At 39.2% G+C, this 20906-nt stretch overlaps 2 protein-coding genes across 3 annotated transcripts in view; both read right to left on the bottom strand.

Moving 5' to 3' along the window:
- Positions 1 to 114: 114 nt before the first annotated feature.
- mfsd10 (major facilitator superfamily domain containing 10) lies at positions 115 to 6555 on the bottom strand. The gene is given in 14 exon segments (XM_034225316.1): positions 115 to 623; positions 772 to 861; positions 966 to 1013; positions 1329 to 1419; positions 1535 to 1643; positions 2182 to 2293; positions 2414 to 2516; positions 3049 to 3240; positions 3509 to 3637; positions 3639 to 3668; positions 3851 to 3954; positions 4062 to 4158; positions 5028 to 5212; positions 6427 to 6555. Coding segments are annotated over 13 exon segments (1362 nt in total). The 5' UTR covers positions 5181 to 5212; positions 6427 to 6555; the 3' UTR covers positions 115 to 519.
- A 1152-nt stretch (positions 6556 to 7707) lies between these two features.
- The window catches only part of LOC117552021 (zinc finger protein 462-like), a 14172-nt gene continuing 973 nt past the window's right edge, over positions 7708 to 20906 (bottom strand). Inside the window, exons 4-12 of one of the 2 annotated variants that reach the window (XM_034225196.1) lie at positions 15784 to 20834; positions 15427 to 15695; positions 15035 to 15153; positions 14609 to 14743; positions 14067 to 14304; positions 13834 to 13976; positions 13519 to 13742; positions 9334 to 10195; positions 7708 to 8688 (exon numbers count right to left, since the gene is read on the bottom strand). In XM_034225196.1, the coding sequence (XP_034081087.1) occupies positions 8552 to 8688; positions 9334 to 10195; positions 13519 to 13742; positions 13834 to 13976; positions 14067 to 14304; positions 14609 to 14743; positions 15035 to 15153; positions 15427 to 15695; positions 15784 to 20834 (7178 nt within the window). In that variant the 3' untranslated portion in view covers positions 7708 to 8551. The remainder of the gene's footprint in view (positions 8689 to 9333; positions 10196 to 13518; positions 13743 to 13833; positions 13977 to 14066; positions 14305 to 14608; positions 14744 to 15034; positions 15154 to 15426; positions 15696 to 15783; positions 20835 to 20906) is intronic. The other variant, XM_034225197.1, reaches the window with a different exon arrangement.

The following is a 20906-nucleotide window of genomic DNA, read 5'->3' as shown; positions in this document are numbered from 1 at the left end:
ACTGTTAACCTTGACATATTTTTCTTGATATGTCCTTGTTTAGTTTAAATCTAGATATATGTTTTGGAATAACAATATGTAGTCAAGATATAGTGTAAATAAGCAAAACATGAAAATACTAAATGAAAGTTTATTAAAAAAGAAGAAGTGTGATACAATATATATCCAAAACAATAAGAAAAACATAAAATAATTCAACTTTAAAGTACAATGCTGCTTGTGAATTCTTAAAAAATGCATTATAAAAAAATATCTACAAGCATAGTTGTTCTCTGTAACCCACATACATGTGCACATTCAAAAGGTAAAATGTAATTTGTTTAATATTAGTACTTGGTTTTTGGCATCTGCATCATGAAAGATTTATTTCATGTGAGGATACTTTGCAAACAGTGCAAAGGGTATACATCTCATTATTATGTTTGTATGTATCAGAGTAAGACATTAATGCTTTTTCTCCCAGCCGATGTAAACATTATAACATTAATTCAAACATAAAAAATGTCTGCAATCAGTCTTTCACTCCTCCTTTAGCCTGCTGGCTGTTCTCAGGAGAGCCAGAGGAATAATGAAAGAGGCCGATGTAAGGAGAAAGCAGATCTGAGCTCCAGCTATCCAGTATACTGTGAAGAAAAACACAACAGTTATTATAAGTACACTGCAAAGAGCTTATTTTACAAGGCAAACATATTCATACACAGTGCACACATAGGCATAATATGTCATATTTTGGATTTTAGCTGCATTTGTTGCCATTGCTGTCTTACTTACCAGAGGATGATACAACTGGTCCCAGTGCTCTGGCCAGAGCGCCCAAACTTCGCAGAATCCCCATCACTGTGCCCTTCTGATTGGCTGACCCTGTAGATTTATCCACAGTAGATAATCAGCAACATTGTGGACATTATAGTTGAATTGAAATGGTTTGTACGTTTTCATAAATATAAAATAATTAAGATGCTAACCGTGGTCAGAAACAAGTGTAGACAGGCATGGGACAACTATTGCAGCCGCTGTTACAAAAGTAAATTACATTAGATGTAAACACAGGGTACATTAATATTGTTATTGAACAGTATTCTTTTTGTGTGAATTTGATTAAAAAGGCACTGTGTAGTTTATCTATGTTCACTGTTGAAAAGTCTTACTTTTTTGCTATGTGGTTTGGTATTATATTTTCATCTCATTTATTTCAAATTGTAAATCTACTTACAGTTCATGCATTAAACAATTTGTTATCAATTATATTTCACAAATTCCTTACATTCCTAGGTCGAATATAGGGTCTAACTAGTCTGAACATGACACACAATGAAAAATGAGCTCACCAAATGAGTATAACGCCAATCCAACGTAAAGCATTGTAATATTCCATGAGAGCCCAATGAGGATAAACGCTGGGATTAATGCAATGATTGCCTAAAAGAAGAACAAAAAGGTTAATTAAAGAACTGTGGTTTATCATGTATTTGCAGCAATGTAAAGAGTATTTTATTGTGCAGTTATTTGTCATGTAAACAGAAGGAACTCCTACCACTTGAACAGCCCTGATATGCTGCCCAGGTTTGATTCTGCGAGCATAACCCCCCTGTATGGAGGCCATGATGACACCGATGAAGAAGAACATCTTTCCCTGCTGCATACTTGAAAAAGTAAGAACACAGGTTGTACAGCTTTTTAAGTGTAACATTCAAGCGCTTTTAAGGAACCTAAACCAAAATAAGCCCCGATTCTGGAAGCCTTGATTGATAGCAAAAATGGTATAGCGAATATTGTACTTATAATATATAATTCCTCTATAGGTTCAAATGTTCAAAGGGCTTTTTTGTCATGAAAAAATGGTATTGCAAATAAATATATGTACATAATTCCTCTATAATCGAAGCATCAATGTATATTGTCTCTACTACTGGTGTGAGATGCCGTGACAAACAAATATGATGATTTAAAATATTTTAAAATACTTTTGGTTTGTGTGAATTAAACACTACATGATCTTGAACAATTAAGCATTTTTCCAGGAGTAAGTGTGTATTAAAGCATACTCCAAACCTCGAATACATATAAGTTCAATGAATTCCCTAAACTTTTAAGACTTTGTATGAACCTTGTAACAGGGTTGGTGTCCAGGTGTGTTTACTGTTACTGAGGGAGGCCAAAGCTTTATCTTTGAGTTCATACCTTGTAAAGTGGAAGCGTTGGTGAGTCAGAAAACTCAGAGTGAACTCCAGACCAGAGAACAGGAAGAGGTAGCAGAAATAAACCAGACCCAACGCTTGAAGTTTCTGCATTCCTGTAAAGACATTTCCACCTTTTATCCATCAATGGGCCAAAGTTCATCCATGCATTATAAATTGGTCAAATACGTGTAAGCTTTTGCCTCACAGAGGAATCCAGTCTGTGCTGCACTTACTTTGTTTTGGAGGTGGATCTTTTGTTCTGCTAACAGCTGAAAAATGGAACAACGATAACGGGTTGAGAAAGTCACTGGAGTCCCCAAACTTAGAAGATGAAGCCTAGGATGCAAACAGAAAAACCAAAAGATACTTTTATACATATTTGTTAGTGTACTTTTAAAAAAAAATGATGTTGCCTTGTTTTTTCTTCTGTGTGGGCTTGTACAAACTGTACTTGATTGACAGCTCTGTCAGTGTTTCCTTTATCTTTGTAGTACTTTTTAGTGCAAGACAATGTACACTGTCATAAAGTTTGGCAACACCAGGTAATTCCCAGCGTCAGACTGACAAGACGTCTAAATACAAATCACTTCCTGGAGTCTATTCAAGAAGTTCCAAGAAGTAGTCTGGCATTACCCAACATCAATGTGACGTTTTTACAAGTTTTTGCACAGATTAAACAAACAAGTTAATAAGTGAGCCAACATTTTTTTTACTTTGGATAAAAGCCAGACAAGCTGTTATCTCCTGCGTACAGATTGTTTTGCTAAGCTATGAAAAGATATAACAGCAATAGAAAGCGTAGTCCCTGTGTCTGGCTAAGTTTGTCACTTGGATGAGTGAATGTTTCCAAAATGTTTTCATAACCAACCTTGGCATCCTTTGTGAGCGTCTCTGGCATCATGACCCAAATAAAGAGCAGGTCAGCAACACTGAAGGCCAAGGCGAGCAGAGCTGGAGTTTGGTAGAAGACATTTCCCGTTGTTCTGGAGCGGAGGGCAAAGTAGGCTCCCATCAACGGGCCCACAGTGAAGCCTAGGGAGAAGGCGATGCCGATCATAGCCTGGTGAGGATACAAATAAAGTTAGATTAAGGACATTTACCTGATCATCTAACAGATACAAAGACAGCAAGAGTGGATATTCAGCAACTTCATGTCCACTAGCGAAATGTTAGAGTCAGAGCCCTGGTTAAAGATTCAAATCAAAACTAGCAGTACTTTCACACATCTAGCAAAAGATCGAACATACATTCAATCACATTATGTAGTTTTAAGATATCATATTATTACAATACATTTCCTGTTATGGACAAAGAAAGTCTGTGCTTACCATTCCTCTGTTCCGTGCTTTTGGGCAAGGCAAGTCGGCAACGATGGCAGTGCAGAGGCTGACGTTGCCCTTACAAATGCCACCAATTACTCGAAACAAAAGGAACATGCTGAAGCTCCGGGAAACGGCCCCAGACCGCATAGGAGGACATCAGCCCCAACTGGAACACAAGGAACCCAATTAGACCTTGTTGAATCGCGGCGGATGGAAAAGGCTGCATGGTTTCTTCTTCACAAATGAAGTGTGAGTAGTGCCAAGTGAATGATTCTAGTTGCATCCAATGTGGAGGGATACTTATATATAGAAGTTATTAAAAAAGGTATAATATGTCGTTTTACTCACTGTGGTAAGAATGAGCAGGGGCCGCCTACCATAACGGTCAGACAGGGCTCCGGTTACAGGTGATGACAGGAACTGCAGCAGTGAGAACAGCGACCCTATCAGACCTGAAATTCATCAAGGAGCACGTAATTAATTAACTCTCTTTGCATAAATAATATTTGTATTGTTTATAGTGTCATAAAAGATAGAGCTCCACATAGGCTAGGTATACCTCCAAACAGGACACTGTTGTATTTTTCTTCCATAGGGATCCCCAAGGCCTCCCTAAACAAGTCCACAAGACTCTGCAGAGACTGATATACGCCATCCTGTCCAACAAGTCAAGGAAAATACAAAATCACACTGGAGAATAATAACAGAGGTCCACTCAGCATGAGTCAGCACGCAGACACTCACACACGCAGCCAATGGCTGATAATCTAACAACTCCTGAGTTGGTTTTCATGGATCATATTCTTCACATAAGGCTTCCTTTGTTCACTTCTGCACATCATCTGGCCAAAATACAACACTCAAAATCCTTTTTTAACCACAGTAGAATCAGTTTCTAAAGTTTGAAACTATAAACACTGTCACGCCGGTGAAACTGATCTTGCTCCGGGACCAGTGCTTATTGTCTGGCATCCATACCCTCTAAACTATTCTGGGATTCAAACTTACAAAAAAAAATGGTCATGTGATAATTATATCTCTAATCTACAGGGAATCAATTACACTTAAGAAGTAAGAAAGCAAGACTAGTAACTCGGCTCGGGGATTGTCTGTTAAAATAAGAGTAACTATTATAAAGGTTTATCCTGATTTCAAATGTTTTCTTATTAGATTTCTACAAGAGTAGTTGATAACTCTTTATATATGTTTTGCTTATTTTATTGTGGCCCACTTAATATATTACCGAAAGGTTTACCATATGTTTTTACATTTGTTACCCAATTTGATCATAAGCCTACTACATTCTGTTCTAGTTCATATATTATCAAAATGGTTGCCTTTTATTTTCAACTACTTCAAATATCCATATTGAAACAATATAAAAAAGTTCACCGTTGATTCTGATTCTAATATTATCTCTGATATTAATGAGCCAACACATTTCAAAAGCACATTTCGAGTCAGCAGACTGCTGTAACAGTACCTTGTAGGGGTTATATATTGAAATAAAGCAAGCAAAACTAACCCCGGTTTGTGCATAATGGTCTAAAATGGATGGTAGTAGAGGTAGAATCAGTGTAAATCCCAGCAGGTCCAACAGCAGTGTGATAAACACAATGTTTATGACCTTCGAGGAGAAGGCTCCACCATCCTCTGCAGATTTGTTTATGTCTGACATTCCTCAGACTGAAGTCGGTGTCCTTACTGGTCCTGTTCACAAGTAAAACACATATGGTATTCATTAGAAGAGCTGCACTGACATGAAAATAAAATCATAGTAAATTTAATTTTCAAAGCATGCCAACAGATCTGCATTTGTATCCCAAATAACAAGTTAAAAGCAGAAGGATCACAATTACTACACACAGACAGATCTCACAGGTCTGTTATTTCCTAATAACTTCAATGAGAGCTTCCTCCAACAAAAAAAAAACGGTTTAAAAAACATTTTCTACATTTCCTCAAAAGACCTGCTTCGTTTAAGACCCAGTAAAACTTTCAATCACTTAGAAATCATTATTGGACATTTTATTCTCAAAATATTTAGATTTTAGAGACAGTTTTTAAAATAAGTATTCAATTGTTTTTTTAATAAACATTGTCACTTTTTGCTTAATGAATTATAGCAATAATAACAAAAACACAACATTTATATTTCTACATTAATATGCATTATAATCTAATCTAAATGACAAGCAACACAGTTGACACACCTTTTTACAATTGTGCATGTCCAAAATAGATTTTAATTATTAGTAGTTAACTAAACGTGAATCAACTAAACATAGTCTCAATTTTCTCTATAATGTATTAGCAGCACACTGCATCGTTCAGTCCTGGAAAAGTCCTCTTTACAGTATGTCAGTTAGTGTTTAGTAAATATACGTTAACCAGGCATATGTAAACTGAAGCACTAACAAAGACAGTAGACTGGCATCAAGATAAAGGGATACATTTTAGTGGAAAAATGAACAGGTGAGAAGTTTAATTCCATGTGCAGCATGACAGGGAAAATGTGAAAGTTTTCAATATGGCAAAGTGACTCAGATATGCCATATGTAAGTAGCTAGATGTTTACAAAAGTAGATGTGCCTTGAATGTTGCAATCTATAGTCTTTACTACTTCTTACAGTAACTCATCAGGAAAGAGAGACAAAAGGTGTAGCTCAAGCAGGAAGGAAAATGCTCGGATCAAAGTTTTTCTCAGTTTATAACTCCTCAGTAAATGCACACATGCAAAGATTATATTAACTACAATAAGTCCAACAACTATAGCTCCAATAACTTAAATCAGATGTCCTACAAGTGGTTGCCTCCGCAGTTATGGTCTGATATCGATCCGCACCTACCAGCATCACCTCTCCTCGGAAAGGCAGTGTATTTAACAAAGACCACAGAAACATTTGAACAGCTTCTATACTTACACTATCGCCGCAGATCACACCGAGAGCTGTCTACTCTCTCCCTCTCTCAACAGTCCATTATTATGAGTCCACACCAGGAAGCTGGCTCCTCGTATGCAGAAGAAAATGATGCCTTCACGTGTTCCTCGTAAACTCGTATTTCCGCGATGCGCTCTCTTTCGTGTGGCAGAGGTGTAACGCTAATTGACTTACCCACCCCACCGTAGGCTACTGGTTTGGAAACCCATTTTCGCTAACGAAAAGGAAACAATGTACTGTATGTCATTTGAACGAGAAACTATTTAAAAAAAAGAATGACCTAGCATCACAAAATCCTAAAAAACTCCATATTTTGTCTTTTAATCTCAATGTTTTGTATTAGTATAGCATCTTATTAGTTCATTATTACGACTCGATATTTCAATATTACGATTTACCTGTCATGGTCCCGTACAACTAATGGGAGTCTCCTCCGCGTATGGGGAGCCCTGCGCAACCTGAAGGCATCACTCTGATTCTTCTTTTATTTTAAGAAAGTATAGGTAAGGGGTTGTTATACTCATAGACTGTATATATAGGTTATACTACACAACAAAATCAAAACAGTTAAAATACACAAACAACAATCCACAAAGAAAAATAATAATGAATTGTTAAAAAAAAGAAAATTATTATTAGTTATCAGATTAATACTATTAATACTCATCTAATCTGCATAAGGGGCATTTGTCACGTTGTGTTGTGTACCTTATGACATTAGCTCAGTTTAAATAATTATTTTGTTTAGAAACCATTTAATCTTTTTTAATTCATGCCTTGCTTTTTTCACACTGATTTCTTGATCTTCTAAAGTAATACATAAAGCATTTACAGAACCGTCTGATCTGTTCTCTTCCAGTGTTTATCTACTCTCATGGTTTTAGTTTGTTTAACGAAAACATCTAAAACACAAATGAAAGCTTCAAGTTCGAAAAAAATAGAAAGAACAAATGTTTTGTTTCAATAAAACAAGATGATTTCTCTATTTTCATTTATATCAATCAAGTGAAGCTTCGAATCATTCACAATTCATTTATAATAGCATAATAGTTTACCTTTAAGGTCCCACTTTTTACATTGTGCCTATTTTAACTACTTTACAGTGTTTGGTACTTGAATCTACAGCAATGCATCATATTCTACATGAGCATTTTTATGTAGCGTTGTTGCTGTCCTCAGAGAACCACGTTTCTCAATATTTCAAGTTTCTCAGGAAAACAGCCGTGTTCTGCTTTTTGACTGATTCTTTCAGCTGATCCAAGAGGCTTTAAAAAAAAGTTTATTTAACATAAGAAGTAGAATTATCACAACACGTATCATTCTGTTCATCACAAACATTCAAAATCAATACATCTGGTTTTACGTGGTTTTCACTGAAAAGGAAACAATTGTAATCCTGAAGGTAACTAAAACGGTTAGACAAAGTGTACATGGAATATTTGCCTCCGAGTAAAATTATGAAGTTGCATTGAATAAAAAAAAAAATCCTAAATGCAGTATTGAGAAAATGCAATAGGTTATAATCCAGTTGTGTTACTGATGCTGAATGAAATTAAGCTGCCTGACAGATAACAACAGCTCTTCCTGGTATCAAATACCCAACAGCACCTGAATGCAGCACCAGCATTTTCACAATCAATGGTTTTGAGCAGTTCTTCATACTGAACATAAATGTTCCATATGTAACAAAAGTTCACAGTGTAAATATTGTTGCATGTTTTACAGTATTAAATGGTTAACACATTCATTAAAAATAACTGCAGGAATTTAAAAAAAAACAACAAGAAACAAGGATCTTCGCATGAGTTATTCATGCATAACCATTAATGTCTTTTTGACAAAGCTTCACACTTTATACATCCACCATCTTAGCTCCAAAGTTTGATTTGCTTAATCACACTAATTAAATCCTACGCATAACAGCTGTACCAAAAAAACCATTTAATTATAAAAAAGGTTAAAATCTATAAAACATATATATGTTACCTGGTTAAACAGATTTACACTTTACAGTAACAGAGTAGAGGACGGATGATGAAAACAAATCTAGATTCTCATGGAGAAAATCAAGGGTTGACGCCTCTCGCTACGTACGAAACAAAAAACATTATATTCCATGTCGAAGGATGTGACGCTGCAGCTCAGAGCTGTTCATGAGGTTTCGTCCACACAACTGGCAGGTAAATGGCTGTTCCTCTGTGGCTGCTGGGCGAAGAGCGTCAGCATCTCCCTCTGTGAGTGCATCTAAAGGAAAACAGAAATAATTCAGCTGGTGTTAACATGCAGTTTCCAAAACCTAATTAAGGCTGCAAACTAACAATTAAATGTGTTGTCCCGCCATGAAACGATTAATTATTTAGTCTAAAATGTCCAGAAAATAGCGACAATAAATATTTTCAGGATGATAAGATGACTTTCATGTTTTGGCAGTCAAACATTAAAAGGTTATCATCAAACAGAGACCCTACAAATGTTTAACATTTTTGCATGAGAGCATAAATGACTGAAAAGCTAAATCACAGAAAAAGGCAGGCATACTTTTCACATTATGTATTTAGTTGCTTCCACTGTGATAATTTGAGGCCTTTCTCTGTTTTACGAAATACCTTCTGACTGTTGGTCAAACAAAAACAGGATAAAGATGTGTCTTTATACTTAAATACTTAATAAACAAGGTATCAATATAATCAGCTGGTTAATAGATAATGAAAATAAACGTTTTTTGCCAGGCCCCTTTCACTGAGGCAGTGAAAGGCATCCAGACTGAGAACAGACTTACAATGAAAGCAATGAGGGCAGCAGCGTTGTTATGTTTTTCTTAGCTCTGCAACAACTCATCTCTAAATGTTTAGAATTGTATATTTGTACTCAATGTGATCAGTATCTTACCTTTGGGCACATAAGGATCTTCCTTCCTCCCGTCAGCGATCGTCTCATCTGTTTTGTCCTGCTTTTGCTGAAGATGGTCACTCTGATCTTTCGCCTTGAAACAACCAAGAGGCTGCATTTCTTCTTTGAGATATTCCTTCTCGAGTACTGGCATGTCCCCATAAGGGTCTCTCGCCTCCACAATGTTTTTGTGCACCTGTTGGTTTTTGTAGTTGGTCAGTGAGACATCTAAGCTTTCCTTATTGCTTATCTGTTCACACTTGGGCGACACAATACAAACGGCTGAACTTGCCTCGGCATTAGTTTGATTTTGTGGGTCATTTGGCAGAGATTTGCCACTTTTTTCACCCAGCAATACTGTCTCCCTTTGAACTTTATCTACAACCTCGGACTCAGTGTTCTCATCTGTCTTTGTCGTTCTATTCTGATCTGTCTTCGTACAGGTAGATCCAAATGCTTTTTCTTGAGGAGCCTCATTATGCGGCTTACAGTCCTGTGTTTTTGCGGGGATCTTAGCATATTTTGTTGAGCTCCCCAGTGTCATCAGTTCTTTTAGTTGCCTGAACATTGTGCAGTTGTCTTCACTTTCCCCAAGTACCGGTTGGGCCGGCGAGAACACTACTGCCTCGGTCTGTGGTTTCACTTCGTCCCCCACCTCATTTTCTGTCAGTTCCTTAACTTGTGTCTTATGCGGACCATCATTACTGCCAGTTACACACTCATCTGTTTCTGCATCATCGCTTTCGTTGCTTTGATGCTCCAAGTTAGACGAAGGTTCTTGTTCCTCTTCTGGCAGCTTCCCAACCCTTGCCTCTAGCTGATCGAGGCTGACCTGACCCACAAGCTCGTGGTTCCTCACAACCTGCAAAAAAGCAAAACACATAAAGATCAAACTTCAAATTAACAAGAATCCACATTGCCCATTTGAAACCAGTTTTCTTTTTATGTTATTGCTGTTTGTGGGCTCTCTACTGGGAATCTACGATTGTGTTGTTTGTTTCGAGGTGGTTGTTATTTTCTGTCTTGTTTTTTTAATTGTTTGTCTGATGTTTTATTGACTGTTTTGACAAAGCGTATGGATTGGATTCACAAAAAGATCTTTTATCTCATTAACCTGTGCATCACTAGTGGCTTCCACCCAGGGACTACAGATTCAACTTTAATTTAGTTTCTTGGCCGTAATTTCGCGTTTACTACTCGCTGCTCGGGTCCTGTTGCTCCCCGTGTAGGGATGGGTATCGTTAAGGTTTTAACGGTACTACTACTCTTATCGATACCGCTTATCGGTCCGGTCTTTTAACGGTACTTTTATCGGTTCTTTTGGAGAAAAAAATAAGATAAACTAACTAAACAAATTGTGAACAAAACTAACATTGCTTTTTATTTAAATTAAATACATAATATTTCACATCAAAAGAAACAACAATGTTTTAACAAATCGTATTAAATAATGTGATGACAGAACTGTAAACAGAATAGCTGAAACTTTTAACAAACTAAATAACTCAGTTACCTCTAATCATTAACCCATGTTTGTATCATGTAGTTAACTCTGTGTGGTGCTGCTAGCATACATAACACCTGACGTGGAAACGTTGCTCGTGGATGGGGCTACAGAGCTGCTAGAAAGACAATCGAAAACGGTGCATTTCTCCGTCTGAATGTGGAGCACTTTTGCTAAATGTTTAGATAAATTGCTCGTGTTTCCGCCCTCACATGCTGAACTCTTATTGCACTTTTGGCAACGAGCATTGTCCACATGGAGACGGGTAAAGTTTAAGCACACCACGGAGCGCGTTCTCTTCGCCATCTCCGCCGTGTGTGTGTGTGTTGCTGCATGTAGCAGCTGTGTGTGTGTGTGTGTGTGTGTGTGTGTGTGTGTAAACTGCCCCGCCCCTCGCGAGATCGAAAATACTAAAAATAATCATAGACGCTTTTTGCATATTAGAAACGGAGTTGGCGACACTAAAACTGCAATATAATCAGGGGTGCACATAACATTTTTTGCCCTGGTTCTCAAAGGAGCACTTGGAGATGTTGCTTGGTGCTCATCCTTAAAATGAAATAAACCGTAACTTTTGAGGGGTTTGACTTTATTTGCCAGACACACGGCACTGAACACACATGCAGAGGTGAACACAGAACACACATAAAGAGGTGAACACAGAACACACATGCAGAGGTGAACACAGAACACACATGCAGAGGTGAACACAAGACAACATGAGCACGACCAGTAATCCTACAAGCTGTCATCACTACCCTCCTGACTGTTCTCCTCACTGTCTTGCTCTCTGTCAGACATGGTAGCTGATGATGTAGGCCTACTTCTTCCTCTCTGGTTGAGTCTGTGATTAGCTGCTTGCATCCACAAGTCAACAGCTGGTTTTGGGTCGAAAGTCTCTGTTGTCATCGTAGACAAGTGGATGTAATCAAATAAGTATGTGAACATAACCAATAACCTAACATAGCCAATAACAAATTAATGTAACTTATTTCATTCATATCTTATTTTACCTTAACATTTATTTATGCGTTTTTTTTTATCTCCAGTTTTAAAGGATATGTTTGGTTACTGTCCTATAGTATACATTGGAATGATTTCAAACCTGTTTATCCAAATAATTATAAAGGAGTGCCTTGGAAATATGTGTTTACATAACTTGTGACCAAACCGTTTGAACTTAGACTAAAGTGAACTATCTAAACACTAAGAGTCCTTACCTCACTGAGCTGTAGTATCAGCCTCTCAGTCTGACTGGAGAGGACTCTCCCTCCACATTATTGTAGAAACATCTTCTTCTTATATCCGTTAGAGCAGCTAGCACCAAATGCTAATAACAACAGCGCCGGTGTAGGTACCATATCTGCACGGCCTACCAGATCAGCACGGGGTCCGTTACGCTTACTAATGACGTCACGCATTGGCTGTATGGCAACTCAAGAGGACATTTTACACGGCCAAATTCCGCAAAGAATATTAAAAGATAACAATCGACAGTGAATGTATGTTAGTGGAACTGTGTCAGGAAAGTGAAGTGTTAATTAAGTAATGTTATTGAAGAACTGAAATGCATAAAATTGAAAGTTAATATGTAGCATATGCCTATCATATTGCATTTTGGCTGTGAGCTGCGGGCGCCAGATAAACCAACATCCCCCATTTTCATCACTTACAGCGCCCATCGTATAGGGCAAATGAAACGTGTAACCGGGGTGAAAAGGGTGTTACATTTACTTAATTATGAATGTTGTTACATCAAGGCCGAAAATTAGGATGAGCCCCAACGGTCAAAACTTTTGTTTTCCCTCCCAGAGCTGTCAGCGCAGCGACTCCCCAGATCTGGCGCCCTAGGCGAACATCTATAACGCCAGAGCGATGGGCCGGCCCTGGGTTCATATGCAACTCGCAAATATCTCTCTCTCTTCTCTCTCTCCCTCTATGTTGGTACGCAAATGCGCCTTTTTTCAAATGACCCGGTGCTCTTTTTTTGGCGGAGGTGCGCATGCGCACACCAGTTATGTTCAGCACTGAATATAATGTTTGTGTAGCAATAATACATATGACATATTTTTTAGATGTCTCCAGTACCGATAAAAAGACCGAAAACGTCGGAGCTTAACGGTACCACGGTCTTTAATAATTCAGCCCCGGGGCCCGTTTAATACCGGGGCTCGGTACCCATGCCTATCCCTGTGTGCTGTGTGTAAGGTCTGAGATTTCTTAAATTAGGTTTTTCATTATCCTCCATTTTATTAATAGATGTGTTCTTACACAGGGATCAAGGATTTAAAGTAGCTTATTGTTTACTCTAGTCCAGCTAAGAAGCCTGTCAAAAGGAGAGTTGTATACTGTAAAAACTCCTTATGAAAATAAGTTATATTCAGCTATATAAAGAAAATATGACCCGACCTGCTTGACGTATAGGTCCTTGCAACAAACTTTTATTTGGTCAAGTAGGGGCCGATGTGTCAAACCTGCAACAATTTCTTAAACCGCCTAATCGTTAAATTAGTAACCATTATTTACTACAATACATTTCTACAATGGCAACTGAAAATGTGAAACAAAGAAGCTGTCTGTGATGCGCAAATTCCAGTACATTGAAAGTGTATCATTTACAATTCCTTCACACAGAAAGGAATCCCAGTGATGCATTGAAGCCTTTAGTAACAAATCCTCACCTGATGCTTATCACTCAGGTGCGCCTCGAGGTCGCTCAGCTGAGTGCAGTCAAAGTAGCACAGCCGACACTTGTAGGGTTTGATGTCATCGTGCCTCGTCATGTGCAGATTCAAGTTTTCAGCACTTCCGCTCGTGAAAGTGCATTTGTGACAGCGGAAGACGATGCCTTGAAGGCAACGAGACAGCTTCGAGCGACACACTTCAATTGGCACAACACGTTCCTCTATAAAGAAAAGAAATAAAGACTGAACATAACGTCATGGATTACGATATCAGGGGGTGGGACACTAAATCCTGACAGGCATCTAACCTACCACGATGCAAGATGATGTGATCGATCATGTTATTCTTATTCTTGGTCTGGTACAGGCAGAAAGGGCAGCGCAGGTCTTTGTCATGAGTAGGTTGTGATTGGCATGTAGAGTGGCCCCTCTCCATGTGCATCTCAAAAGTTTTCCTAATAGAAAAAAACAACAGTAGTTTTTACAATGAAAGACGCATTCTCTTTTGAACATTAAAAAAACGTCTCATGGAGATTGTAACTTACTTTACACCTGTGAAGAACTCGCAGTCCTTACACCTGAAGATCTTCTTTCCATGGCGATTTACGTAGTGACGTCGTATACTAGACCGGTGTTCAGTGTTGAAATTGCAGAACTCACAGTGAAGAAGACTGTTAGGTAACATGGCTTCTTGCTTATGTGTTGTGGAGCCATTAGTCTTTGCCATTGAACTATAGTGGTTCAACTGGCGCTGCACATCTGGAGGCTCCAGGTAAAGCGACTCTGTCAAAGCACAATAAACATTACATGTCACTTGTAAGTCGCTTTTATCCAAAGTGACTTACATACTCAATACTGTGGACAATCCCCACAGGAGCAATTTGGGGTGAAGTGTCTTGCCCAGGGTCACAACATGCTGACTGCAGTGGGGTTTGAACCTGATCCGAACACCAACGCTCAACCCACTGCACCACACGCCTCCCCAATAAATCACTCTTATAGCCACTAATGCAATAAACTAAGTATGAAATAAACATTTTACCAGCTACATATTTGTGATTTAGTGAAAATAAAACGGATGACTTACTTTTAGGAATTCCAGGTTTTCCATCACTTTCAGGCCAACAGTTCAATTCCTCTGACGAACTTAAGAGCTCCTTGCCAGTCACCTGAGCGCTCTCCTCTTCTTCATTATCACTCTCATCAGAATCCAGTATGACACCTGAGCAGCGGTACAAACATGGAATGAAAGTCAGAAATATTTGCAATATCACAATGTATACGAACTGTGTAAGGTTTGAGTAAAGGTAAATAATGACATTCAGGCTACACTTTCTGGTAAATGTGTAGCCTGAAAAAGCTTGCATGGAAAATTCATGTCATTTAAAATTGTCCTTGTATTGCTGATAATAAAATATATATATCAGGAGGTATAGGACACATCACATCAATATGAGATCTTTACCAGTTCATTGAATGTTTGCTAATGGTGCGTAATTTGCACGTTACTCACCTTTATGTATTTTCATAAAATGACTCCTCCACAGGCCCATGACGGTGGTCCGATAGGGACAGAAGCTACAGAGGTAAGGCCTCACGGTCCCAGCTTTGATCTGAACATATTTGTCAATGCTGTTAAGAGGATGAAAAAATGTCAGATCAGTCAGATATTATCAGTCAGCTTATAAATAGGTAAATATGTCTAAGGGGATCTGGACATCACATTTGTGTATGTGACATTTAAAATACTAATAATGCCGTCTGAACAATACTGTGATAATATACTATTTCAATCTATTTGAATATGTGCAAGTGAACCCAAATGGAGAGATCATATATCTATTGTAAGCTACATTTTTGTTAACACTACATTCCCTAATAACAAACAGCTGAAGTTTTTCCTACCCGTGTAGCAGATGATCCCGCTTCTTGATGGCTGCCACAGCTGCATGGCTGCGCTCATGCGAACGCAAACCTTTCAGTGACATGAAAGTCCGCCGACACAGTTTGCAGGCGTGTTCACTCGATTCCATCTGCGGCATCTCTACATCAGCCTGGTTTGGAGATGGTGACAGAGGATTCTGTGGCAAAGTCAAAGTCTGTACTGGCCTCACGTTCCACTGGGCCAGGTCCTCCACAGGTTCTATCATGAGAAGATTATCTTGCTCACCAAGCTGAAAATTAAACCCAGTTGTTGTTAACAAATTGGAGCTGAAGCATGTAGCAAAGGATCAAAAATGGAAATATTTGCAAGGAACTTACTTGGAGGGATGTGGCCTCTGGTGTTGTCATAGTGTCAGGTGATGTTTTATTTGAAGGCTTTGCCCTCATTTTGGCCCTCTCTCTGTGGCAATCCAGGTGGTACCACAGCTTCCTAGTTCCATTCATTAGTTTGTTGCAGTGCACACACCTGTAGAGACCTGTGCTGCCCTTCTTTGTACCTTGTGATAGCACAATGAAGTCTAGGAAATCTGAGCTATGAAAAGTATCATAGTGGGCTAGAAGCAGCTGAGGTGAGAGAAACGTCAACTCTGGACACTTCTTACATTCGGTGGGTGTAGGTTCTTCAGATTCAGCCACAGGTAGAATGCTGGCATTGCTGATTGTACAGTTATATTTCTCAAGCAGCTTGTGTGTGGTAAGTGGATCATATTTGTGACGTTTTTTGTAGTGAGTTTGCAGGTATCTTCGATAGATTGCTTCGTAGGAACACATGTGGCACTTCCATACTTTTTGCTTGTTCTGTACTGACTGACATGTCTCCTGAGTGTTCAACTGGTCTCTGGAGCCCATTTCTGTGGCGCTTACTGCTGGTGTATTACTTTCTAAAGACGTACACACTAAGACATTAGAGCCTTGATCAGGTTGCTTTTCAGCTGAATGTTCAGAAGTTGTTAGCTCAGCACCATCGTGGTCCCTCACACAGTGGATTTTCAGTTTCTTCATTGATGCAAAAATGAGTGGACACATTTCACATAGGTACCCTTTCACATTAGAATTTTGTCCAACCGTACGCCCCACCATGTTGGTAGCAACTACATCTGTTGGAAGGTTGTCTGCCCTGGCAAGGATGTTTGGATGCCTCATTTGGCAGTGAGTGAGAGTGCCATGGTAACTTGAATTCACATAGGGGCAAGTTGGACACCTGTAGATCAATTTGTTGTTTTCCTCAATTGTGCCGGACTTACATGCCTCATCAGTGTTTTCTGGTTGATGAGGCTCTGGCTTCTCGGGGCCCTTCTTGTATACTGGGGCACAGTATTTTAAGAAGCTGCTCCTTCCATGTTTGTGGATATAATGGCTTCCAAGAAGTGATTTTGTGAAATAGGAATTGGTACACAGTTCGCACTTGTATACACCATCCTGAACCTTTAAAACTGAAGCCTTCTTGTGGTGAACACGCACATGTCGATCAATCGCTATTTTTGTGCTGCTATGGTAAGTGCAGTACTGGCACTTATTCACGGCATACTTTTTCTTACATAAAAACGAGATCTTTGAAACTGGCAGCCGATTGGCCAGGGTCTTAAATGGTTTTATTTTGCTAACAGCTGAGGGTTTAGGTGGCTTTTCTTCAGTCTCTGTATGCTCTCTCTTGCAGTGCCTTTTCAGCCTCTCCACCGTTGAGCAGATATGGGGGCAGGTTTGACACATATAGCCCCTAATTTTTAAATTGCCAGGATTACCAGGACCATTTATTTTCAAACAGTCGTCCCAGTTTGCTAATTGTGCTATATCTAAGTGAAAATTGTCTGCCCTGACTTTGAGGGTAGGATGCCTCATCTGGAAGTGAGTTTGAACTCCTTTGAAACCGGTATTGACGTAGGTACAATACGGACACTTGAAGACATGCATGTGTGTTTCACTTTGCTCTTGCTTTTCCTCTTGGTTTTCATTCACAGCTTCATAGTGTTTCATTCCACAGTGAACGCTTAGGCCGTGCGGTTTGTTAAACTTTGCAGGGCAGTAAGGGCACCTGAGTATTTTGGATGAAGCTGTTGCTTTAGGGGGTGAAACAGGTGGCATGTCGAATTCCAGAGGCACTTGGTAGGATTCTAATGTCCCAGGCATTTCATTATCGTCTTCCATCTGCCTGTTTGCACTTTGTCTTTTGCCTTTGGCCGTATCCATGACAGAGCCGTCTTCTTTTACTGACCATGGATGAACATCACGGTAGTGCTGTGCAATGACTAACAATGAGCCACCCTTAAATGAACATGCTCTGCATGAATACGTATCATTGTGTCCAGATATCTTTAATGGTACGCTGTCATTACCTTCAGGAATATCATCAGTGCACTTCTCTTGAGCTTGTTGTCTTTTAGGTTCCCTTTTGGGACCAACATACAATCGATCAATCACATATTCAAGGCTTCGTTTACGCCCTGGGTGTTGCTCCTTGTGATGTTCAAAGACTGCTGCTGCGTTTTTGTGGGAGAAAACACACATGTCACAGTGATACCCTGTCTGTAAATGTCCTTGTTCGTAACACAATTTTAAAACATTTGAGACTGTGCACTTTGTCCCGTGGATGTTCCCTATATGCCTCTTCAAAACACATACATATTGAGTTGTGTATGTGCATCTCTGGCACTGAAGGGTCCTCTGGGTCTGTGAGGCTGGTTCTGAAACTGACACAGATTTGCAAATCATTTTCTTTCTTTTTTTTTTATTGTTTTTTACCTCTGCAAGATTTACTTCTTGGCTTCTATTTGCTTTTAGGTCTGATTTCTGTGCCTTTTCACAAACAATAGTGGTATACAGACAAACTTGTTTGCCCGTAATCATAAATCCACTATGTTTTCTAGAGTAATGCCTCAGTACCGATTGCACAGTGCGCTGTCTATAGTTACAATAGTGGCAGAAAAACATATCTTCATCGCCCTTTTTCATGAGGGGCTGTGGTAGATGCGTGGAGAAGGCGAACTCCTTAGCTTGAGATTTAGATTTTTCAATTTCATCCCGAATCAAAGCTGTATGTTGAAGAATACATTCTTTGTCATAAGTTAGGCCTCTGTGAAGTTGGTTTTGATGGTTTGCTACTCCTTTTGCAGATGGATTTCCATAGTTGCAATTTTGGCAGTAAAACAAATTTTCCGCACAAGCATAAGCATGTCCTGCTTCGTCATACTCTATATGTGGAGCTGTTTCACTATATACCTCAGCTTGTTGACAGGTTTTGGTTTTAGAGGATTTAGTACTTCCTGGAGACTCAGCTTCACTTTGAAGTTTCTTTTTCCGCACAGCAACACTATGACTTAGGATCTCTTCAATGCATGTTAGTGCTTGGAGAGAGTGTTTGGCGTTATGATGACCAACAACGCTTTTAATTTTGGTACTTGAATAACTGCAAAACTGACAGTAGAACAGTATATTTGGTGAACTGCAGGATAAACTGTCCATTTCACTGTAGCGTTTAGTGGGCGACCTTTTTCTTGCTTCTTCCACAGATTCCTGTTTCTCAACTTTGGGAGACTCTAAATAAGTCTTAGTAGGGTGCATATTTTGTGATGGCTCAGCTTTGTCTTTTGTTTGCTCAGAAGAATCGGAGATGTTGGTTTGAGGAGCAGCCTTTTCTGTTATTGTCAGAGGGTTTGGAGACTTATCTGGCGTCATTTGTGATGTAATAGACGAAGGGATGCGAGATGACTGTTTGATTTTGTCTATTGAGACTTCTTCACCTGGGTGGATTTTCTGGTAGTGGACATGCATAACAACAACGGACTTATGACTAAACTTGCAGGTGTTGCAATGATACAGGATCACGTCTGCTCTGTTAGGGGTAGGATGTTGGGGTAAGGGTGCATTTTGCACTTCCTTACTAGCTGTACAGGCACTCTCAGGAGGAATCTCTTCTTCTCTTCCTGGACTGGATGCTTTATCAATTGTATTTGACTGATATGATCCCTCTTGGCATCCAGTGGCTGAGTATCTGCAGTACATTAAGGAATTATCCAATCGATGTGTTGGGTGATTTTCCTTGAAATGTTTAATCAAAGACTCCAACATGTTGGTCGTAAACAGACACACAAAACATTTGAACACCAAACTGAGTTCATGTGAATGCATCTTGAAGACATTTGGGGCCTCTGGATGATTTTCAGTGTAGTGTTTCTTGAGGTTAGCTACACTCAAAAACTCAACTGGACACTGCAGACAGCGAAAGGTAGCACTCGCATCACTTGGATCCTTTATGTAAGCAACATTGTATCTTACATAGGGGTGGTTGTTCTGATAATGGGTAGACACATTCGTGATGCCTACATCTCTGTATTCACAGTGCTTACAAAGATAAACCAGTGAATTGTCTGTGTCTCCATTGACACAATGACGTTTATTTTCTCCTTCATCTTCGCTCACATCAAATGAAAACTCTGTGTTGCTTGACGGTTTTTGTTGACTTGTGTTTGCTTTCTCTGATAGCTTTGTCCTTTCTTTGTTCGTCTTTGATTTTTTAGCTGGTGGGCTTCTTGATCTTTCATTGTTGGTCCTCTGGCCACCTTTGTCAGGAACCATGTCTCTTGATTGAACCATGGGCTTTGGTTGTTTCAGGTCAGTACTTAAAAAGTGGTCATTCAGCAAAAACTGTTGAGAAACATGGTTTAGGTCAATGATAGACTTTGCATTTACTTTAAACACACCACTGCTGTTTGGACTGGAGCTTGGGGGAGATTCCTGCAAAATAATGGTCGTTGTGGTGCATTCTGGAAGCTTTGCGCTTTCAGCTAACTTCACTGTGGTTTTCCCATTTGATCCCGATGCTGCCACAAAGTACTTTGTAATGGTTTGCAATTGCCTCTTGTATGTCTTCCGATCCTTGGATGTGGTAAGTGTGGGTTTCGATTTTGAGGTAGACATAACTGAAAGACAGGAGGGAATCTCACTTGCTCCTACTGCAGCATCACCACGCGCTTTTTTTGAGACTTCAGATATCTCGGCACCCGGGTTTTCAGAGATGATTACATTTCCAATTACATTCTGATCTTCTGTCTTTATTTGACAATGTTTCTCATGACTTTTTAAAACGTCCAAATCTAAAGCTTTAAAATCACACTGCTGGCATTCAAAACCATCTTCTGTATTTGTGGAATTGTAGTCAACATTTGCGTTGTTAGTCCCAGGGTTTTTTAAATCAGCCTCTCTAAGAGCACCTTCCACATCATAGCCATGCAAATTTTTGAGGTGTTCAAAAAGATAGACCTTGGATTTAAAGGGGACAGTACAGTGTCTACACTGGACAGACTTGGTTGTGGTTTCTTGAGAGATAACGGGGTTCTCTTTCATGTGGCCAGAAGAGGAAAAGTGTGTTGAATCTAAGGAGGTAAATAACAGATACTGTTGAATAAAACTCAACGTGATGACATGCATTACACTGAAACAGCATT

The sequence above is a fragment of the Gymnodraco acuticeps genome, unplaced genomic scaffold (genome assembly GCF_902827175.1).
Source record: "Gymnodraco acuticeps unplaced genomic scaffold, fGymAcu1.1, whole genome shotgun sequence".
Classification (NCBI taxonomy): domain Eukaryota; kingdom Metazoa; phylum Chordata; class Actinopteri; order Perciformes; family Bathydraconidae; genus Gymnodraco; species Gymnodraco acuticeps.
Note: the sequence above shows the minus strand (reverse complement) of the source record. Positions and strands in the feature narration are given on the sequence as shown.